The sequence below is a fragment of the Misgurnus anguillicaudatus genome, chromosome 17, assembly GCF_027580225.2.
Source record: "Misgurnus anguillicaudatus chromosome 17, ASM2758022v2, whole genome shotgun sequence".
NCBI lineage: Eukaryota > Metazoa > Chordata > Actinopteri > Cypriniformes > Cobitidae > Misgurnus > Misgurnus anguillicaudatus.
In genome coordinates, this window is record NC_073353.2 from 34,372,680 (window position 1) to 34,394,291 (window position 21,612).

Consider the following 21,612-nt stretch of genomic DNA (forward strand, 5'->3'; position numbering starts at 1 on the left):
ATACAATATTATTCAAACATAAATGGATAAATGTTATAAAGCCTGTACATACCAATTGGATCCTTTGCAGTGATGGGTCTAGATGGTTTGCTTGGTTCGCCCAATCCTACTTCATTTTCAGCTTTGACACGGAATTGATATTCATGGTTAGGGATCAGATTGGTGACCCTCATGCGTCTCTCAGTGATAGGGCTCTTTGTGACAGGAACCCATCGAACAGCCCTCTTTTCCTTTCTTTCTAGAATGTAACCAGTGATAGACTTTCCACCATCACTTTCAGGAGGAGCCCATACCACAGTCATCTCATCTTTAGCAATTTTTGTGACTTCTGGTGCATCAGGTGGGCCAGGTCTGTTGTACTGTGTCTTAGCAATAATAGGCTTACTCTCCATTGGGGGACCAGTTCCCATTTTGTTTTCTGCTCTGACTCTGAAAATGTACTCATTACCTTCAACAAGGCGGGTTACATTACAGTAGTTGGTGATGATAGAGGCAGAGTAAGTGGACCAAACCATTCGTCTGGTCTCACATTTCTCAACAATGTAGCTGTCCACCTCACAACCACCATCATCTTCTGGAGGATCCCATACAACTCTGCACTTATCTGTGGAAATGCCCGAAATTTTCAAATCCCTGACAGGTCCTGGTATATCCAAAACGGTAATATTGGCATATGATGTGAATGATCCAGCTGGGTTTGTAGCAGTGATAGTGTACTTTCCAGTGTCACTACGTTTGGATTTAGTCATGAGGAATTTAGAGTAATCTGATCCCGTGTCAACACTGATCCTTGGGTTATCACATGTAGCCTTGTCCTTCAACCATGTAACCTCAGGCTGTGGTTTACCTCTTAGAGCAGCCTCAAGTCTAACCGATTCACCAGCTTTAACTACAATGGCACCAGCAAATTTCAGGTCAAGAACTGGTTTCTGAATTTCTTCTTTGACAATGATATCAGATGTCCTAACCCAGTTGCTTTCTCCTCCATCATTTGTAGATTTCACTCTAAACTGATAGGTCTGATTCTCAACACATTTTTCTACCATGAAGAATTTCTCTTTTAGGACTCCCTTATGTAACTGTTCCCACTCCTCAGCATCCTTTGCTTTTCTCTCCAAAATGTAACCCAAGTTAGGGCTGCCACCATCAAAATCAGGTTTCCTCCATTTAAGGAAAACAAAGTTCTTGCCAATTTCACCAACATGGAAGTTCTCTGGCTCACCAGGCTTCTGAAGTGGGTCAATTGCAAGAATGGGTGTTTTGGTTTCTGTTGTTGGTCCAGGACCACACTTGTTCTCTGCAGACACACGGAATAAATACTCATGATTTTCCATGAGCTTTGCCTTTACCATGCGATTTGTGCAGTCAGATGAGATCATTGACCAGGTTCGTATGCTTGGCTCCCGACATTCCACAATGTAATTTGTTATCTCAGTGCCTCCATTGTCCTCAGGAGCATCCCAGGATACCATGCAAGAATTTTTAGTTACATATGTCAACTTAAGATTCTGGCAGTGTCCAGGTCTATCAAGTACATTTACTGTAATAGTAGCTGAAGCCTCTCCAGAATCATTAACAGCCTTAAGTGTATACTTTCCATGATCTGCTCTGGTTGCCTCTTTGATGCGCATCCGTACTACTGGGAAGTTATTTATAAAAGTTGTAGATTTGTCTTTTTCCAAAACGTTTTCACCTTTGCTCCACGTGATTTTAGGATCAGGTCTTGCTTTCACATATCCAATAATATTAATGTTATGTCCAACACGGACAGTCAGGCGATCACGACATGTGGCATCCATTTCAATTTCTGGGGGAATAAGGATGTCCTTAGCAATAAGTGACTCTGGGATTTCCCGTGTCTCACCTTCTCCAATCATGTTGACTGCTTTAACACGGAACCTGTACTCAGTGTCCTCTGTTAGGCCCTTTACTCTGTAGGCACACTGCTTAATCAGATCATCCATATTGATCTTCTCCCAATCTGCACCTAACTTTTGGCATTCAACAATGTATCCTAAAATTGGACTACCCCCATCCCTTGTGGGTTTGATCCAGACTAAGTCAGCATATGTGCAACTGTAGTCCTTAATCTTAGGGTTGATTGGAGGTCCAGGAACAGTAATTTGTCTGCAAGGCTTGGCAGGATCTGAAATAGGAGAGGGTCCACTAAAGCCAGCGATATTCTCAGCAAAAACTCTAAACTCATATTCGTTACTTTCAAAAAGTCCAAGCACTCTGTATCTAAGGTCCTTGGAAGGGGTTTTATTCACCCGAATCCATTTTCCTCCCTTATGTCTACGTTCAATTATGTAACCACTAATTGGACTACCACCATCAAACAGAGGCATTGTCCATCCAAGTGTGAGTGCATCCTCAGAAATCTCAGAAGCAATTGGTTTTCCAGGAGGGCTAGGGGGCTCAAACTGATGCCGGGCTACAGTTGGTGCACTTTCAAGAGGTGCGCCAATTCCCATTTTGTTTTCAGCACGAATTCTAAAAATATACTCTGCTCCCTTTTGCAGACGTGAAATCTTGAGCCTTGTGGAAGTACTACCAGAACTGACTCCTCCCCATGTTTCCTTATTAGATTCCCTCTTCTCAACAATGTAGTTCATTACTGGACTTCCACCATCATCTTTGGGAGGACGCCAGTCAATGACCATGTGGTCTGGGGTGACTTCAAGGATATTTACAGGACCAATGGGGGCCGCGGGAACATCAAGTACTGTGACATTAACAGCAACAGTCTTACTCCCAGCTGAGTTAGACACTGTGAGGATATAGCTTCCTGTGTGATTTCTTGTGCATTCAGCAATGCTAAGAACAGTGGAGAAGCTATCTGTGTCAATTTTGGTATTCCCTTCACTCTTGATTTCCTCTCCATCAATGGCCCATTTGGCAGTGGGTATTGGTATCCCTCTCATAATGGCAGGCAATCTAATAGTGCTTCCAGCTTTTACAATGATGCCCTCAATCAGCTTCACATCAATTTCAACAATGGGTGGCACTAGTTAAGAATAATGAAAAGATTAATAGTGGAAATATATTAGCTAAAAAAAATAATATAACATATTATAAAGTGTCATCTTACCTAGTTTTTCATGACAAAGAACTGGAAGAGTGGTGTCTGGTCGACTCAAGCCAATTGCATTCTCTGCCTTTACACGGAACCTATAGGTCTTTCCCTCTACCAGCCCAGTAACATGGCACTCAGGAATGCTGACAGTCTTAAAAACAATCCAATCCCTTTCACCTTCTTCTTGATACTCCACCAAGAACCCAGTGATTTCACTTCCCCCTGTGCGATCAGGCCAATTCCACTGGAGCCATACCTCAGTTTTGTCAACATCTACATGATGCAAGTCTTTTGGTGGACCTGGTGGGACTGAAATATGCAGATAATTAATACAATTATTCTTAAGATTTATAAAGAAAATATTTAAAGGTTTGAGTAATTTCATCAGGCATACTTACACAAGGGATTCATTGCTTTGATAGCTTTAGTTGTCTCAACATATTCACTTCTTCCATACTGATTTTCAGCTGCCACACGGAACATGTATGACGTCCCCTCAATCAAGTGCTTTGCCATCATACTACGTTTTTTGGATGATGAGCAGACTGGCACCCATTGTGCAGATGTGGCATCCTTTTTCTCAACAACAAAGTTAGTGATGCGTGTACCACCACTATCTTCAGGGTCTTTCCAAGAAAGCTGAGCAGAATCACTTCTGACATCAGACACTCTAAGATGCTGAACTGGTCCAGGTTTATCTATATTAACAAGCAAAAGATAAAAAGTTATATTTCTAACAGATGTTTACAAATAGTTTTAACTTTAATTGTAAATTAAACTAAATTACCAAGTACAAGCACAGTGCATGTTGCTGTTTTTGATCCTGCTGGATTTTCGACATGAAGTGTGTAATCTCCACTATCACCACGGGTGCAAAAACGCAAATTCAATCTGGATGCTGTTCCAGATGTCTCAATATCTGTTTTTGTAGGAACATCTGCATCATTTTTCTTCCATGTGACTTTTGGGAAAGGTATTCCCTTGATTCCAGCAATAATATCAATATGGGTTCCAGCCTTTGCTTTTATCTCCCTAGGCATTCCCATATCCAAAAGAATATCTGGGGGTTCTATAAATATACAAATAAGACCAATTTAGACATCTCCATAACTAATTTAATGTCATAACATGCATCACTAAATAACTCATAAATGCAATAACTTATCTATATCTAAGTTTATATTACCAAGTCTGTCTTGTACTCGAACAGGCTCTGGGACATATGCAGGCTCAGATTCTCCAGCAGCATTGACAGCCTTCACTCTAAATCTGTAAAGTACACCATCCTCAAGGCCGATAACCTTGAATTTAGTTTCCTGGCAGGAATCAGGTGTCTGGTTAACTTGAAGCCATGCCTCATCACCAGCTTTCTGATACTCAATGAGGTAGCCAAAGATTTTGCCTCTGCCACAGTCTCTGGGTGGCTGCCAAGACAGAGTGACAGACTCTTTTGTTGTGTCAATTGCTAATGGGTTCACAGGTGGGCTTGGGATCACTGTGAAGAAAGATAAAAAATTAACTTAAGCCTAGATAACATTATACAACATGTAAAAAATAAACAGATTTAAATAAAACTGTGAATCACTCACTAAACAACTAAGGATCACATGCTACCCAAAAGTCATATTGTTTAAAAACACGACAAATTCATGTGAGTGCATTTGCCCTCCCATTGATAGGCCATTTTGCATCATTTATAAGCACTTGGTATCCACTGGCTGAAAGCTAAAAATTTAAGATCCTACTATCAAGATGTCGGATACATACCTATAGGATCTTTGGCATAGATGGGCTTTGAGGGTGGACTCGGGTCACTAATTCCAACTACATTTTCTGCCATGACACGGAATTCATATTCACATCCCTCGAGAAGATCAGGAACCCAGTATTCAGTGTTAGGGAAAATGCGTTCTTTTCCAGCACGGGCCCACATGTTGGTCATGGTCTCTTTCTTTTCAACAATATAGTTTGTGATTGGTTTGCCACCATCAGCTGGTTGGATCCATGAAATCAATGCTGTGTCTTTATAGATTTCTTTTACCACAGGTGCCTTGGGAGCATCTGGAACCTCTGTGAATGTTAGAAATTTGAAAACATTAGAATGACCCCTAATCCTAAATGAACATGTCACTTTAACAATTTCATGACTAAATACAAATGAAACTGTTACTTACTGAAAACATCCCTTGCTTTTGTCTCAGCAGACAGTAATGGATCACTAATGCCATAAGTATTCTGAGCACAGATTCGAATGATGTACTCTCTACCCTCAATCAATTTAGGAACTTTACATGATGTTCTTGTGCAAGATTCTGTAACAGGCATCCATAGATCCCTGTTGGTATCTCTCTTTTCAATAATGTAGTTGGAAATAGCAGCTCCGCCATCATCCAGTGGGGGCTTCCAAGAAATGGCCATGTAATTTCTGTAGATCTCATCAAAGACTACAGGACCCTCTGGAGGCTGTGGTCGGTCTAAAAAAAACACACAAACATTATATATATATATATAGAATTTATAATTAAGTTTTCAAATTTAATGCTTGACATAAAGTGCTTGACATCAGCTTACCAACAACAGTAACATTGCAAATGCCCTTGCGTGAGCCTATGGAGTTTTCCAAAACCACAGTGTATTTTCCACTGTGATCACGTTTTGCCTTTTCAATAGTCAAGCACAAAGTCTTATTTGTGCTGGCAAGAGCAATTTCCTCACTGGCTTGAAGCTCCTCATCATTTTTGAGCCATTTAATAGTTGGTTGTGGTTTGCCTGAATATCCACTTTGAATTGTGCAAGGCTGCCCAACACGAACCACAATCTTGTCACGGAAGCTAAGATCAAGGGCTGGTGGTTCTGTTTTGAGGAATAGTGGTGTAGAGCAAATAATACACAGTAAATGTATGAAAAATCTGTTTAAACAAATCTAAACATGGATTACAACTCAAATGAATACTCACCAAATTCTTTCTTGCATGTAACTGGTTTGGTGCTGAAAGAAGGCTTGCCTTGGCCGATTTCATTTACAGCACTAACACGGAATTCATAAGAAGCACCTTCTTTAAGACCCACATGTGTGAATTTACGATCCATTAATTTGTTGTCTGCAGCAATACGAGTGAAGACATCTTTTCCAACAAGGCGAGCCTCAAGAACGTAGCTGGTAATTTCGGAACCTCCATCATATTTTGGCGGTCTCCATGCCACACTGATTGATTCATTTGTGATAGCAGTGACCTCAAGATCTTCTGGCCGCTCAGGAACAGCTAAAGTTAAAATAAAAGAGGAATATAACACAAATTATCAAAGACCAGGACATTTCTAAAATAAAACACTGAAGAAAACAAATAAACAAGACTTACAAACTGGATCTTTGATGACAACTGGAGCTGACGTCTCAACAAATGGACCCATTCCAATAATATTTTCAGCTGCAATCCTGAAAAAGTAACCCTTGCCATCAATAAGACCCTGGACCACTGCATTATATCTAGTGACGGTATATGTCACTGAAGTCCAGCCTCTACGGTCAGCTTCTCTCTTCTCAATTATGTAGTTGGTTATAGCCGAGCCACCATCATCTTCAGGTGAACTCCAGGTCAGCTTACAAGAATCATTGGTAAGATTCTCACCAGAGAAGGGCTGGCCCACAGGACCAGGGACATCTGTGAGGAAACAAAAACATATGAGGGGTGCTGGCATTCCAAGTATGTCAAGTGAAATATTTTCGTTAATTAAAACCCTTTCAGACCCCTAGTCTATTGGAATGTATGTCACATGGGTTCTGTTTAAACTAAGGTAAATGTTTGCTTTAATACTATGAATAGACATTAGATTGGGATAAAAATTACCTAATACTTCAACAATGACTGCTTTCTTCCTCTCTCCACCTGCATTTTTAGCAGTCAGAGTATAAATGCCTTGGTGTTTTCTAATGCAGTTTTTGATAACCAGAGCTGAACTTATAGAAGTGGTCTCAACAACAGCCTCCTTTGGCAAAACAGCATCATCTCTATTCCAAATAATTTCTGGTGCAGGCTTTCCTGATACATAAGCCAGGATGCGGATTACCCCACCCGCATGAACAACAATCTTTTCCTTGACAGTCGCATCCAGGTCCACTTCAGGGGGAACTAAAATGAAGACAGATAAGGTATAAAAATAAATGATACATAAAACACACACACACAAAAAACTTAAATATGAAATGCTTACCTGTTCTGTCCTTCACTTCAATCACTTCTGCAACCTCTCCAGGTTCTCCAACACCTGCTGCATTCACAGCTCTTACTCTGAATCTATAGAGTCCAAATGCTTTCAGACCAGGAACAACAAATTTGCAACCCCTGATTTCCCTGTCTTTAACCTGGTAAGATGTAAACAAGGCCCACAAATGTGAAAATGTGCACATACACACTCATACAGTTTATATATAGCATACCCTTCATATATACATTACATACCTTCTCCCATTCCTCTTGTCCTTCTTCTTTGTACTCAACAAAGTAGCCTGTGATCTTAGATCCACCATCAACAAGTGGAGGAATCCATTCTAGATCAACAGTTGACTTGGTACAGTCTGTTACTTTTGGAGTTGGTGGTCCTGGAGGTGCTATTGGGACATAATAAAAGAAGCGTTAAAGAGACACAAACTATATTTTGAAAATATAAAATCAGCACATTGGTTTAAAAAAAAGACACACATACCTATTGGGTCTCTGCATGCAACAGGGTCAGAAGGCAAACTAGGTAGGCCACATCCAGCTGCATTCATTGCAATAACACGGAACTGGTAAATAGATCCCTCTATGAGACCGGTTACAATGTGAGAAACTCCCATAGGTCTTATTCTGATGGGGTCACGATTCACTCTTGCCCAGCGTTTGGCTGTAGTTTCCTTACGCTCCAGCCAGTAGCCAGTTACTGGAGACCCACCATCATATTCTGGTTCTTCCCAATTGACCGTCATGGATTCAGCTGAAACATCTGTGACAGTAGGCTTGTCACATTGACCAGGCACAGCTGTTATAGGAAGAGTAAAATAGTTACTAAAATAAATACAATTGATACATTTCTGTGTTGAAAATGTTGATGAAGAAAACTTACTAAAGAGATTTCTTGCTTTTTCAGGTTCACTGTACAAGGGTGGTCCAACTCCATATTTATTCTGAGCCATAACACGGAACTCGTATTCATGACCCTCAGTTAGTCTTTGCACAATGTATTGGCATTCTTTTGGATCGCTAGAGACGTGGACCCATGTTTTTCTGTTCTCCTCACGTTTTTCAATGACATAGTTTGTAATCTTGGAACCGCCATCATCTAGGGGTGGTTTCCATGAAATGCCAATCCTTTCAGCAAATACCTCACCAAACTTAATTGGTCCTACAGGTACACCAGGACGTCCCAAAAACACAAGAACGAGAACATTCATTGTAACCTTTAAAATCTATGAGCCATTAATAATTATGAGACATTCAGTCATTACTTACCCAAAATGGTAAGATTGATGCCCTTAGAAGCTGTGCCAAGGCTGTTGGTTGCTGTTAGAGTGTACACTGAGCTATCACTTCTTTTTGACTGCTGAATTAAAAGTGTGCATTTGTCATCAGAAACAAGTTTATTGACATGTTTGTCATACTGCACAGCAGTTTTGTCATCAGGCTTATCTAGTGGAGCCTTGTGCCAGACAAGAGATGGGAATGGACAGCCCTGAATCCTGGCAACAATGTTGATATCAAATCCTTCTGCACCCTCTAAAGCCTCTCTGAGCTCAATGCTTGGAGGACCTAAAAAAACATCAACAATCATGGTTAGCAAAAAAATTAAGTATAGTATTTCAACAAACTGAGCAAAAATTAATTGATCTTTATCTAATACTCACACGTCTGATCTTGAATGATAACAGGTCCAGCGGTCGCAGAGGGTCTGCTTGCTCCAGCTTCATTCACAGCTTTGACACGGAATTCATATTCGCCACCTTCCTTAAGGTCTTCAACAATGAAGGTAGTCTCTTCAACATCTCTCTTATTGCACTGTTTCCAAGTTTCTTTCTCGGGACCACTGGTATCCCAGCTGAGTCTCTCAATAATGTAATGCTTCACTGGTGCTCCACCATCATTCTTAGGAGGCACCCATGTCAGGGTTACTGTGTCCTTGGTCACAAGGTTAATTTTGACCTTGGTCGGAGGATCAGGAGGATCTTTACATTGAGAGAAAATGAAAATTGAGTCAAATAACATTTCTATGGCATGTGTGATAGTTTTTTGAAATATTTGGGCAACTGACTTACAGATAGGATCCCTTGCTCTAACAGGATCTGTAGTCTCAGCAAATGGTCCAAAGCCAAGGCGATTCTCAGCACGAACACGGAACAGATAGTCCTGGCCCTCAAGGAGGTTGGGCACGACAAAGGCCATGTTGGCACAAGCTGGATTGACGACTGTCCAAGCCTTTCCTTTGACAGCTTTCTTCTCAATAAAGTAACTCTTGATTCTCTCACCGCCATCATTATCTGGGAGCTTCCAGATAAGTCTCATTGTGTTTCTGGTCACATCAGTAACTTTGAGGTCTTTGGGGGCTCCAGGAACATCTGGTAAAATATCATATATATTAGTTTCCATTGATTAATTTATGTTATGTTTCTTTCCATGTACAGTGTAGTACTGACTATACTGGAAATACTATGGAGTATGAAGCCTATCTTAACAATTAAAGTCTAAAACCAGCATGATATATCTGTAGAGGAAACCAGAACATGGAGAGAACATGGCTAACCACTAAGTCACAATGCCACCAAGTTTACAGCACAGTTACAATACATACAATATACATACATGTATATAGGAATCCAACTCACCAAGCACATTTACTCTAACGTTGACGTGTTTCTGTCCTGATTTGTTCTTTGCTGTAATTGTGTACCTTCCAGAATGACTTCTCAAACTCACAGGAACAACAACAGTGGAGGTTGTGTCAGTAGACTCCACCTAATCACAAAGACACAAATCATTATTACCCTAAATGTCTGTTTTCAACCAGAGTGGAATAAAAGAAAATACTTGTCTTTAAACAAAAGGTAATGGCATTACCTGTGAATCCACTGGCAAGACATGGAGACGATCCTTCTTTTCTGTTTTTGCTTTGCCGTCAAACTCCCACGTGACTTTAGGAACAGGGCGTCCTGTGATGGTAGCCGGAATCTTAAAGGGGGATCCAGCACGAATACACAGCAAATCATCAACAAGGATATCCAAAAATATTTTTGGTGCAGCTGTGGAATTAAAACAAAGTGTAAACAATTTAAGTCAACATTCAGAATTAACATGCTGGACTTGTCAATTCATATTAAAACTGAGATTTTACTTTGAATGTCCTCTATGCGAACTTCAGAGGTTCTGGGACTTGGCTCAGATTCACCAATATCATTGACAGCAATGACTCTGAATCTGTACTTCTTAAGCTCCGGAAGGTTTGGAACGGTGAACACAGTGCTAGGATGCAGATTTTCAGCGTCATTTACCCTGGACCATTCAGATGTGCCTTCATCCTGAATCTCAATGATGTAACCTTTAATGGGACGACCACCATCCTTAGCTGGTGGGACCCATGAGAGGGTGACACTACGTTTGGTTTTGTCAACAATCTCAGGAGCATCTGGCATGCCAGGTGGTGCTGATTAAACACATAAAATGAAACAGAATTAGGTGGAAAGCAAGCATTTAAATGTGATAAGAATCCAAAAGCATAAAATTTTATGTTCTCACTCAGGGGATCAACAGCAAAGGCAGAATCGGAAACCGCACTAGGTGGTCCAACTCCAGCAGCATTGCAGGCCATCACGCGGAATTCATATTCAGTTCCTTCAACAAGGCGAGTAACATTGTAATCCCAGCCTTTCATGCCACGTTTTGACACCAGCCCCTTATTCACACGAGCCCAGTAGGAACTTCCCTTTATACGTTTCTCAATCCAGTAGCCAGTAATCATGGAACCACCTGTGTCCAATGGTGGTTCCCATGTCAACAACATATGAGCCGTGGAGTACTCTGCGATAGTGACCTTCTCGGGTGGGCCAGGAAGTGCTAATGGATCCTTAATCTGAACTTCTTCTGTTTCACAGGGGTCACTTATTCCATACTTGTTCTCAGCCTTGACTCTGAATTTATAGTTGCCCCCGGTTTCCAAGTTCCAAACCTGCAAAAGACATTTAAGATTTAGATTTCCTTAAACATGACACATTTAACGTTCACTGCAAATTTACCATTATTTTCATCTTAAATTAAACAATATCCAACTGTGAGGAATGAATATTGATAAAATGAATACTTATTGTTTGACTTACCCCATATCGCTTCTCGACAATGGTGTTAGTAACAGTAACCCACTCTGCTTTTTCTGGATCTTCACCATTAAGATCTTTCTTCTCAACAATGTAGTTGGTAAGCTCACTGCCACCATTATCCAGTGGAGGATCCCAAGTAAGCTTGCAAGACTCAGCTTTGATTTCTGAAACAGCAATATTTCTTGGCGGTGTTGGGCGATCTGTAAAGAAATGAATAATACAACTGAATAAGAATCATGAAGTATATAAAATGTCTTCCTTTATATTAGGTGTCATTAAACAAAGTGCACTATAAAAAGAAAGCATTGTACTTAATGACCACATACAATACCGTTCAAAAGTTATGATTACTTAAGGCAAATTCAAACTACTATCCATTACTATCTATTCCAGGCTCTTATTGCTTGCTTTTTATTCACAATTTACTATTTATTATTTTTATTGTATTAATTTTATTTATTATCTTAATCTGTTTAATATTAAGTAAAAGAATGGTAGTGTCTGTGTTCTAGGTAGGTATATTTTATATATATGATCAAAGGTGAAAATTTACATGCATATACATTAAATGTAACTACAATTTACCAACATGATTGTACACAATAGGTTCACTGTATAGATTTTACTTATGCAAGTAGACAACTAATATGAACTGGGAGCTGATCAGACAATTCTACAATATGTACATAATCTTACCTAGCACTTCCACTGTGATATGATGACTGACTGTTCCCAAACGATTTGAGGCAGTAACAGTGTACGTGCCCTTATCCACTCTCACAACACCAGGGATTGACAGTTTTGTATTTGATGTCACTCTGTCAATCTCCTTGGTTTCTATTAGAAGTTTCTCAGTAGACTTGGGAATAACAACATCGTCCTTTAGCCACTCAATCTTTGGCATTGGCAGGCCTGTGACTTCAGCAGGCATCTCGATAGGTTCATTTTTCCTTGCTCTGATCAAATCGCCCTTGAAATGCTTCAACATGTGCACACTTGGAGGCACTATAATAACCAAAGTATAGCATTTCATGAAAATTGTATGCTGAGACACCAAAACCCAAAGATGAACAATAATTTTAGGTGTACAAACCTTCATCATCCTGAATAACAACAGTCATGGTAATTGACGGCTCACTTTCACCAAATGCATTAACTGCCTTGGCACGGAACTCATACATATGCAATTCATCGAGGTCCTCGACTGTCATGATGAGATCGGTGCACAGTTCTGGGTTGACACGCTGGTAAGCTGGCTGATCCTGCCTCTTTTTCTCAATGATGTAGCCAAGGATTGGACTACCACCGTCATTACGTGGTGGCCTCCATTCAATAGTAACAGAGGACTTTGTTCTCTCTGTATAGTGGAACTTTTCAGGAGAAGTTGGTGGACCTGCAGTCAAAAAATATGACAATAAATGCATCATAGACAATCATAAGTTTTGTTGTTGTAGTGCAAGCTTTATGCATGTAAAATTTACCTTGAGGATCCACAGCAAGGATAGGTCCAAGATCGACTGGGGGACCACATCCATACTTGTTCTTAGCCACAACGCGGAAAATGTATTCATGTCCCTCGGTAATACCTACAATCTCACATTTAGATGCAGGCGTGTCAATGGGTTGTCTCCATGTGTGCATCTTTGGCTCTCTCCTTTCAATGATAAACCCAGTTATATCGCTACCACCATCATCCTCAGGATCACCCCAATTCAACATCATAAGTTTTCTGGTAACCACAACAGGCTTTAGGTCTATAACTGGTCCAGGAACATCTGGGGACAGATTTATATGATTTAGAATTGATTGGACTAAATGCAAATACACATATTGTAATGAAAATTTGTCCGTACTAACAAAACCTTTAGTAAAATTAGGTACATATGCTATAATTCAGAGATACTCACCCACAACCTCTACCCTGGCCGATGCAGATCTTATACCGCTTGGATTCGCTGCTTGGATTGTATATTTGCCATGGTCACTTCTCTTTGTGCATTGAATGATAACCGTGCTGTCCTGTCCAACTTCTTCTACCTCCATGCGATCTTTCTCTAGTTTACCATCATCCTTTGTCCATTTCAAGGATGGGTAAGGTTTGCCGGTCACATGTGCTGGAACTCTGAGCATCTCTCCAGCTCTAACAACAATTCCATTTTTCACAGACATATCAAGCTCGATGACTGGAGCCTCTGTTTTGGCAAACAAGCAAAATTAAATATTCTGCTATATCCAGAATTCAAGAAATGCAAGTCAACAAGTATGATAGGTTGTATGTTTATACCTGCAGGATTTTTGACAATTACAGCATCTGTTACACCAGGAGGGCCTTCACCCGCACAATTGACCGCCACAACACGGACTATGTACTTAGCACGTTCTCTAACACCATACACGGTAAATGCACAGTTCTTCTGTGGTCTCTCTGTGGCTCGTGACCAGTCATTAGTACCAGCAACAACTTTGTCAACATGATAACCAAAAATGTCTGCGCCACCATTGTCCTCAGGTGGGTCCCATTCAACATCAATTGAATAGTCTGAGGTGTTAACAACCCTTGGAATTGGTGGACCAGGGGGCGCTAAAAAGAAACAAAACTCATTATTATATAGTTAATATTGGAGGGACAGATCAATCTCCGATGTGGCAATAGTATTTAGAGGAAATTCTAAGGTTGTACACTTACTGATCTGTGCCTGTGCAGTTTTTGGATCTGACGGGGGGCTGAACTTTCCAGGTCCAGCCACGTTTTCTGCACAAACTCTGAAAATATATGTCATACCCTCCAAAAGACCCAATACAGTTATTTCCAAATCAGGAACAATACTGCGATTGACTCTTGCCCAGTGTGTGCTGTTAACTTCTCGTTTCTCAACCCAGTATCCCTGAATGGGGCTGCCATTGTCATTGGGTTCCTTCCAGGTAACAACCATACTATTAGAGGTTATATCTACAACTTCAGGTTTCTCAGGTGGCTCTGGAGGATCTAAAACAAAATGGCAATTTAAACTGTTAGATCAAGAGTAAAAACGCTTGTATGCTTTACAAAACAATGGAAATCTCAATACCGAATGGATCCTTTGCAACGACGGGTTTGGATACGCATGGGGTTCCAGGTCCATATTTGTTCTCTGCAGTCACACGGAAGATGTACTGCTTGCCCTCAATAAGTTTTGGCACTAGATATCTGCAGCCTCTCAGGGATGCCGTCACAGTGATCCAACCAAGCTCAGCCTTGGAGTTATCTTTTCTCTCCAGCACATAGTTAAGGATTTCACTACCACCATCATCCAAAGGAGGATCCCACTTGCAGATAATGGAGTTCTTCCTTACCTCCTCAAATTTGAAATTCACTGGAGGTCCAGGAGTATCTGAGAAATGTTAAGAGTATAAGTAAAATGCCACTCTTATCTTAAAACAAGTTATTTTATTCAAGGCTTTTCTTATTGGATGTTTCAAAGCAAGTGTCTTAGGTTTGAGTGGGAGACTCGAGACTCATTACAATAAATATATGTATACTAAATATTATCCAGTTTTTACAATATGTAGGCCTATAGTACAGAGCCCATGTTCATTTTTTTAAATTTCATTTTCAATGTATTAGGAAGGCAATATTTAAACTGTTGGGAAAGTGTTTCTTAAAAAGATAATTTTTTAAGGAGCTTTATGCCAAACATTAGGGAGAACATGCTGTATAATTCCTAGAAATGAAAAACACTCACCAAGGACATTAACTTCACAGGAAGCAGATGCAACACCATGATCATTCTCCACTTTTATGGTAAACACACCATGATCTGCTCTGATAGTATCTTTCACAATGATGGAGGATTCACCCTTCCGCTTGGAGTCAATTGTAAGACGCTCATTTAAGCTTGGGTGGTATGCCTCTTCGGGTTCTTCAGGTTCCTCCACCTCCTTTTCTTTCTCCTTCTCCTCCTTCTTCTCCTTGTCCTCCTCCTTCTTTTCTTTGTCTTCCTCTTTTACTTCTTTGTCCTCCTCCTTCTTTTCCTCCTTCTTCTCCTCTTTCTTCTTTCTAATAGGTCTTTCTGGTCTCTTCTTTAGTGGCTCTGACCAAATTCTTGAATTGTTTCTTGTCCATGTGATTTCAGGGTAAGGGGCTCCAGAGATGTAGGCATCCAACCGGATCTCCTCACCTCGTTTCACGCACAGGCCTGATTGAAGACTGCCACTAAGGAATACCTTTGGACGATCTGGAAGCAGAATTTAAAATTATGTAAAAGAAAAAAAATGCTCAAATAACACCAACTAGTATTTTATTAACCGGGATCTTTGCACATTAGATTGTACAAGGTTGATAAAAGTTTACTGTTACTGTAGGGACAATTATGTTTACTAAGACACATAACAACAGGTTATAAAGTTGGATGAAGGTGTCTGTTATGAAAAGAAGTTCATACCAGCTGCATCTGTGGCTTTGATCATCGGTGTGCTGCGTGAAGGATCACTAATACCAGCTGCATTTTCTGCACGTACTTGGAACTGATACTGTTTTCCATCCTTCAAACCCTTAACAGTGTAAGACAAGACTGGTACAAGGTAGTCATTGCATCTTTCGAACTTTTCTTCACCCTTAGTCATCTTCTCAAGAATATAACCCATAATTTTGCTTCCACCATCATACATGGGTGGCTTCCATGTAAGGGTCACAGACTCTGAGGTAGGGTTGTGTGTTTCCAAATCAACTGGTGGATCTGGACGTTCTGTATGTGAGTAACGAAAAATAAACGTATGAAACAGTACATACATTGCAAACAACACTAGGTACAATGGATGTTAATATCTACAATAAACTTTTAAAAATGCTCGTAAGAAATGTTTAAAGAATGTAGAAATACTTACGTTTCTGATCTTCAGCAATTACAGGGTTACGAAGCTCAATGAATTCACCACCCCCGATCTTATTCACAGCTCTAACACGGAAATAATACTCTCCGTTTTGAATGAGATCTTTAACCTGCCAAGTCAGTTTGTTTTCCCCAGACATAACATTGACATAGGTTCTCCTGCCTGCCTCTCTGCGTTGCAGGACGTAATGGAGAACAGGGCTACCACCATCATAGTCTGGAGGATCCCAAGACACCTTACAGGAGCTCTTGGTAATCTCACTAGCAGCAATGTCCTTACATGGTCCAGGAAGACCTATTTAAAAAAACACAAGCGTTAGCTTTTCCACGGGTCCAGAGTTGGTACAAGAAATAATATCCCAAGAAGCACACATAAACATACCAATAACTTTGACGTTCATTGTTCCACTACATGCACCAAGGCTGTTCTCCAGTGTAACTTTGTACTGGCCACCATCGGCATGCAAGCATTCTGGTATTTCCAGATGGCACGATGTGTACTCTGTCCTAAAGAAGGTTCTGTCATCTGCCTTCATTTCATTTCCATCTTTGTGCCATGTGATCTTGGGTGACGGCACAGCCCTAAATGGAATAGGGAGGTGCAGCTTTTCACCTTCCACAACAACAAGGTCTTTGGTCTGGAAGTCGATGGTTGGGTTGCCTGCATCGATGTGGATCATAAGACAATCAGTTGACAGAATGGCAAAATATTTAACATTTTTGGAATATTAGAAAAATTATTGGCTTACAATCAGAATCTTTGGCATAGACTCTCTCAGAAGTGTCAGAGGGTTCACTTTCACCCACAGAATTAACAGCACGGACTCTGAAAGTATATTGCTTCTCAGGCACGATGCCTTCCTCCTCCCCTGCTCTGAATTTCAGCTCTTTGACTGGACGAGAATTCACTCGCATCCACTTTTCTGTGCCAGCCTCGCAGAGCTCAATATGGTATCCAATAACTGGACTTCCTCCATTTCTTTCTGGTGCCTTCCAGGAAATAGAAATATGGTCTCTGGCTGCTTCAGTGACATGCAAGTCCTGAGGAGGTGATGGTGGACCTGTCAGAACAAAACAGAATGTGATTATACACTGAAGACAGTTTCATTAAAGCTTGAATTCTTAATTTAATTTGTAGACATTCTTATTATACCTGTTGGGTCCTCAACGACCACAATATCAGTGGGTTCACTTGGGTGTCCGACTCCAGCCTCATTTTCAGCTGAGACCTGGAACTGCACTTCAGTGCCCTCGATTACATCAGTTACTCTGTAATGGCAGTCAGGACCTGAAGTCTTTCCAGATTTCACCCAACGGGTTCCAAGTTTCTCCTTTTTCTCAATGACATATCTGGGATGAATAATTATTTAGGACAATTAGTACAGCATAATTTTGAGGATCATATAAAAGTCATTGATCATGTTTATACAGCTGGTCTTCAAGAACAGAAAAGCAGTGGGACGCTTTACTATTTTTTTTTACTGGAGTTTATACAACTGACTTTACACAAACATACATGGATCACAGCCATGCAGATATACAGCAATAACACACTCTTAGTAATGTGATATTGCTTTTATATTGCCTGAGGTATATGTATCCTTTGTACTATTGCCATATGTGACTACCTCAAGACCGGTCTGCCACCATCATTCTTAGGAGCATCCCATTTCAGGTCAACATGACTCTTGGACACCTCAGCAATGGCCAGATTATATGGAGGTCCAGGGGTACCTTTAAAGAGAGTCGTCAGATATAAAATACATTTGTCACTGAATATCAGATATTAGCAGAAAAAACAATTGATAAGAGAGATCAACTACACACCAAAAGTATCCTTGGCGAGAACAGAGTCTGAAAGTTCACAGTATTCACTAGGTCCAACAACATTCTCGGCTGCTACACGGAACATGTAGAGAGACCCCTCATTTAGTGGGGTGACGGTGTAATTAAGCTCCTTTACGGTGGTGTCGACAACCTGCCAGCCCTTGCGTTTCACATCTCTCTTTTCAACGATATAGTTTGTGATTGGAGAGCCACCATCTCTCTCTGGTGCTGTCCATTTCAATTCAGCTGTGTTCTTGGTGCTATTAACAACTGTGAGCCATCTTGGTGGAGATGGAGGATCTAGAAAAGGAGGATTATTGTTAGGAAATATAGTGTACATGAAGATCAAAATTTTAAAGAAAATGTATCCTGTTGTGTTTCACGTAAATAAAATAATAATATAAGAGTGAGTGCATAAAGACATCATGTTCATTTTAATAGTGGCTTACTGAGTCTCTCCTTGCACAGTACTGGATCACTTGGCTCGCTAGGTTCACTCTCGCCCGCCGCATTGACGGCTCTGACGCGGAAAGAGTACTCCTGTTTTTCCATCAATCCCTTCAGGAAGTACTCGAGAGAGGGAATACCATCGGCTACACGAACCCACTCATCAGTTCCGCTCTTCAGGAGCTCAATGATGTAGGACTCGATCTTTGCACCACCATCATGCTCAGGTTTGGTCCACTGGAGGAAGGCAGTCGTCTTGGCTACATCCTTGACAGTGGGTTTACCAGGAGGCCATGGAGGATCTAAAACAAATTCATATATACGTTTCAACATGTTTTTTCTAAACAAAATACAAATTTTACGATTTAGGTGAAAGTAGGATATTCATTAAATGTTAATCCTACCGATGGGATCTTTGATCAAAATGTAGTCCGTCTCTTTGCTTGGTTTGCCAGGTCCTGCAAGATTCTCTGCCAAAACGCGGAACTTACACTTCTTTCTTGTGGGCAGTCCTTTGACCCTGCAACCAAAATTTGCATCTTACATTTCACGTTCTGCATTTCATAAACTACACATATTCTGAAGTAATTTAACACAATTTTATTGGAAAATTCATGTTCATACCTAAAGTTTGTGTCCGTGATAGGCAGCTTATTGCATCTGATCCATTTGTCATGATCTGGCTCATATCTTTCCACCCAGTAGCCAGTAATAGGACTTCCACCATCCTCGTCAGGTTCATACCAGGTCAGAGTTACTGCATCCTTTGCAATATCAGATGCTTCCAATTTGTATGGTGGTCCAGGGGGATCTAGAATATTGTGTATGCATATTATTTTCTAATATAATTTGCATTGTACGTAATAAAACACTGTATTGTTGTAAATGCATACAATAACATACCAAAGGCGTATTTGGCAATAATCGAGTCATGTTCTGCTGGGGGACCAACACCAAACTGATTTTCAGCAAAGACCCTAAACAGGTACTCTTTGAACGTCACAAGTTTGGTGGCCTTGTAGGTGGTTTGCTTCACGGTGGAGGACAGCTTGTACCAGATTTCACTGTCTACAGCCCTACGCTCAACAATATAATTTGTAACTTTTGAACCACCATCATCCCTTGGTGGATTCCAGGACAAGAAGCAGGACTCGTTGGTGACCTCAGAGATATCAAAGGCAGCTGGAGGACCAGGTTTATCTGTATGGAGTTAAAAATATATTGGGTATGAATGTTATTTCAATTCTAGCCATATTATGAAATGATTGTTGGTTGTTGCTTTGTTTTAATTAATAATAGAAGAAAGTCGCCCCAACCTAGAATGTTGACATCGACAGTTGCAGTTGCACGGCCACTGCTGTTGACTGCCTCAATGATGTATGTAGCCGAGTCATCTCTAGTGGTCTTAGCAATGGACACTGTAGAGTGGCCTGGCTTGGTAAGAATTGCAATTCTATCATCTGGCTGCAGGACTAAATCAGCCTTGGTCCATTTGACTTTAGGCTCTGGTTTGCCTGTGATATCTGCAGGAAGTTCAATCTTCGTGCCCGCTTTGGCGGTCAGGCCAGCCAGTAGTTTAACATCTAGCTGAATCTCAGGAGGTTCTGTCAAATTGGTAAAGTAAAAACAAAAACACAGTAAGTCTGAGCTCGGACATGTCGACTGTTCATCAGAATGTGCTGCATAATGTTATGTCATGTACCTTTAGGATCAACAGCCAAGATCTCATCTGTTGCCTTGCAAGGTCTACTGGCACCCAATCTATTCAAAGCTCTCACACGATAAGCATACCACTCCCCTTCAATGAGACCTGTCACCTCAAGCCTGTTGGTAGAGTTAGTTTAGTTGAAGTTTTGCATGGATTAGTGTGTGGTCCCTGGTCCAATGATTTTTTGGCATCAAAATTCTATAATTTTGACCCATACAATGTATTGTTGGCTATTAAATAAACCCTACTAATGATCCTTATCACATTTATACATTTACGCAGATGCTTTAATCCAAAGTGACTTACAGTGCATGTGTGGTATACATTTATTCAGTAACGTCTGTACCCTGAGAATAATTAAAAATAAATATATGAAAGTAATCACTTACTTGAGATCGGGTACTGTGTCTCCACAAGGTTCCCACCTGTCAGTTCCACGTTGACATTTGTCAACAATATAACCTTTAATTCCAGCACCACCATCCCATCTGGGAGGCTCCCAAGACAAGAAGATCTTACTAGCAGACTTGTCTCTCCATTTAAGGTTCTCTGGTGGGTCTGGCACAGCTGTGCAACACAAAAAAACATTTCAGTCCCATAGTATTTTTTTCCTACTATTGAAATCAATGGGGCCTCTGATCAGTTTGGTTACAAAAATTCATCAAAATATCTTCCTTTGTGTTCAGCAGAACAAATAAATGTATACATGTATAATTTACTATCCCTTTAAAACTAACAAATCCCTTTAAAGTATTGATACTTACTAGCAGGTGAAGACACATTCACAGGGTCATCAATGTAAGCAGGTTCTCCAGGGCCGCATTTGTTGCAGGCAATAACTCTGAACAGGTACTCTTTTCCCTCAATGACATCTGTGATTGTGTACTCCTGGTCTTGCAAACCTGCCATCACCTAAAAATCACATATAAACAATGAAAATTATGAATTTAGAAGACTACAGATGGCCTAAGAAAATGGATGAAAAATGGTCACATATATGCTAATGTACATACCTTTACCCAGGTCTTTCTAGACACTTCACGTTTCTCAACTTGGTAGCCAGTGATTGGACTTCCTCCATCATGCTCAGGTGCCTCCCACATCATGTGAACATGCCTTCTGGTTACTTCTGCAATCTTTAGGTCCTTGGGTGCACTTGGACATGCTGCAGAGAAAAATGAAGGATGATACTAAATTTTGTCCTACTTAAAATAGACTGTGAGTGTACTATATAAGATATATTCATATATACTGTATGGGCTGGTGTTCTGGACAGGATTCAGATTAAGCCAGGACTAGGGCTTAGTTTTATTAGAACATTTAAGTAGCAAACTTTTTTACAAAA

The 21,612-nt window shown here is 40.5% G+C and overlaps 1 protein-coding gene across 1 annotated transcript in view; it reads right to left on the reverse strand.

The window, feature by feature from the left end:
- Positions 1 to 21,612, reverse strand: part of ttn.2 (titin, tandem duplicate 2) — a 172,590-nt gene that overhangs the window by 50,942 nt on the left and 100,036 nt on the right. The window contains 47 exon segments of the mRNA XM_073854795.1: positions 53 to 3,007; positions 3,092 to 3,385; positions 3,475 to 3,774; positions 3,864 to 4,145; positions 4,263 to 4,571; positions 4,844 to 5,146; positions 5,251 to 5,550; positions 5,648 to 5,929; positions 6,034 to 6,339; positions 6,436 to 6,738; positions 6,925 to 7,206; positions 7,289 to 7,439; positions 7,537 to 7,685; positions 7,781 to 8,095; positions 8,180 to 8,485; positions 8,572 to 8,862; positions 8,958 to 9,275; positions 9,366 to 9,665; positions 9,933 to 10,062; positions 10,165 to 10,346; positions 10,439 to 10,747; positions 10,840 to 11,269; positions 11,418 to 11,617; positions 12,114 to 12,422; positions 12,511 to 12,810; positions 12,899 to 13,192; positions 13,325 to 13,609; positions 13,702 to 13,998; positions 14,104 to 14,403; positions 14,486 to 14,788; positions 15,140 to 15,631; positions 15,839 to 16,141; positions 16,281 to 16,580; positions 16,668 to 16,946; positions 17,035 to 17,346; positions 17,439 to 17,635; positions 17,914 to 18,019; positions 18,113 to 18,412; positions 18,562 to 18,861; positions 18,964 to 19,079; positions 19,184 to 19,370; positions 19,463 to 19,759; positions 19,876 to 20,163; positions 20,262 to 20,383; positions 20,657 to 20,834; positions 21,032 to 21,179; positions 21,281 to 21,432. Coding sequence (XP_073710896.1) covers positions 53 to 3,007; positions 3,092 to 3,385; positions 3,475 to 3,774; positions 3,864 to 4,145; positions 4,263 to 4,571; positions 4,844 to 5,146; positions 5,251 to 5,550; positions 5,648 to 5,929; positions 6,034 to 6,339; positions 6,436 to 6,738; positions 6,925 to 7,206; positions 7,289 to 7,439; positions 7,537 to 7,685; positions 7,781 to 8,095; positions 8,180 to 8,485; positions 8,572 to 8,862; positions 8,958 to 9,275; positions 9,366 to 9,665; positions 9,933 to 10,062; positions 10,165 to 10,346; positions 10,439 to 10,747; positions 10,840 to 11,269; positions 11,418 to 11,617; positions 12,114 to 12,422; positions 12,511 to 12,810; positions 12,899 to 13,192; positions 13,325 to 13,609; positions 13,702 to 13,998; positions 14,104 to 14,403; positions 14,486 to 14,788; positions 15,140 to 15,631; positions 15,839 to 16,141; positions 16,281 to 16,580; positions 16,668 to 16,946; positions 17,035 to 17,346; positions 17,439 to 17,635; positions 17,914 to 18,019; positions 18,113 to 18,412; positions 18,562 to 18,861; positions 18,964 to 19,079; positions 19,184 to 19,370; positions 19,463 to 19,759; positions 19,876 to 20,163; positions 20,262 to 20,383; positions 20,657 to 20,834; positions 21,032 to 21,179; positions 21,281 to 21,432 — 15,162 coding nt within the window.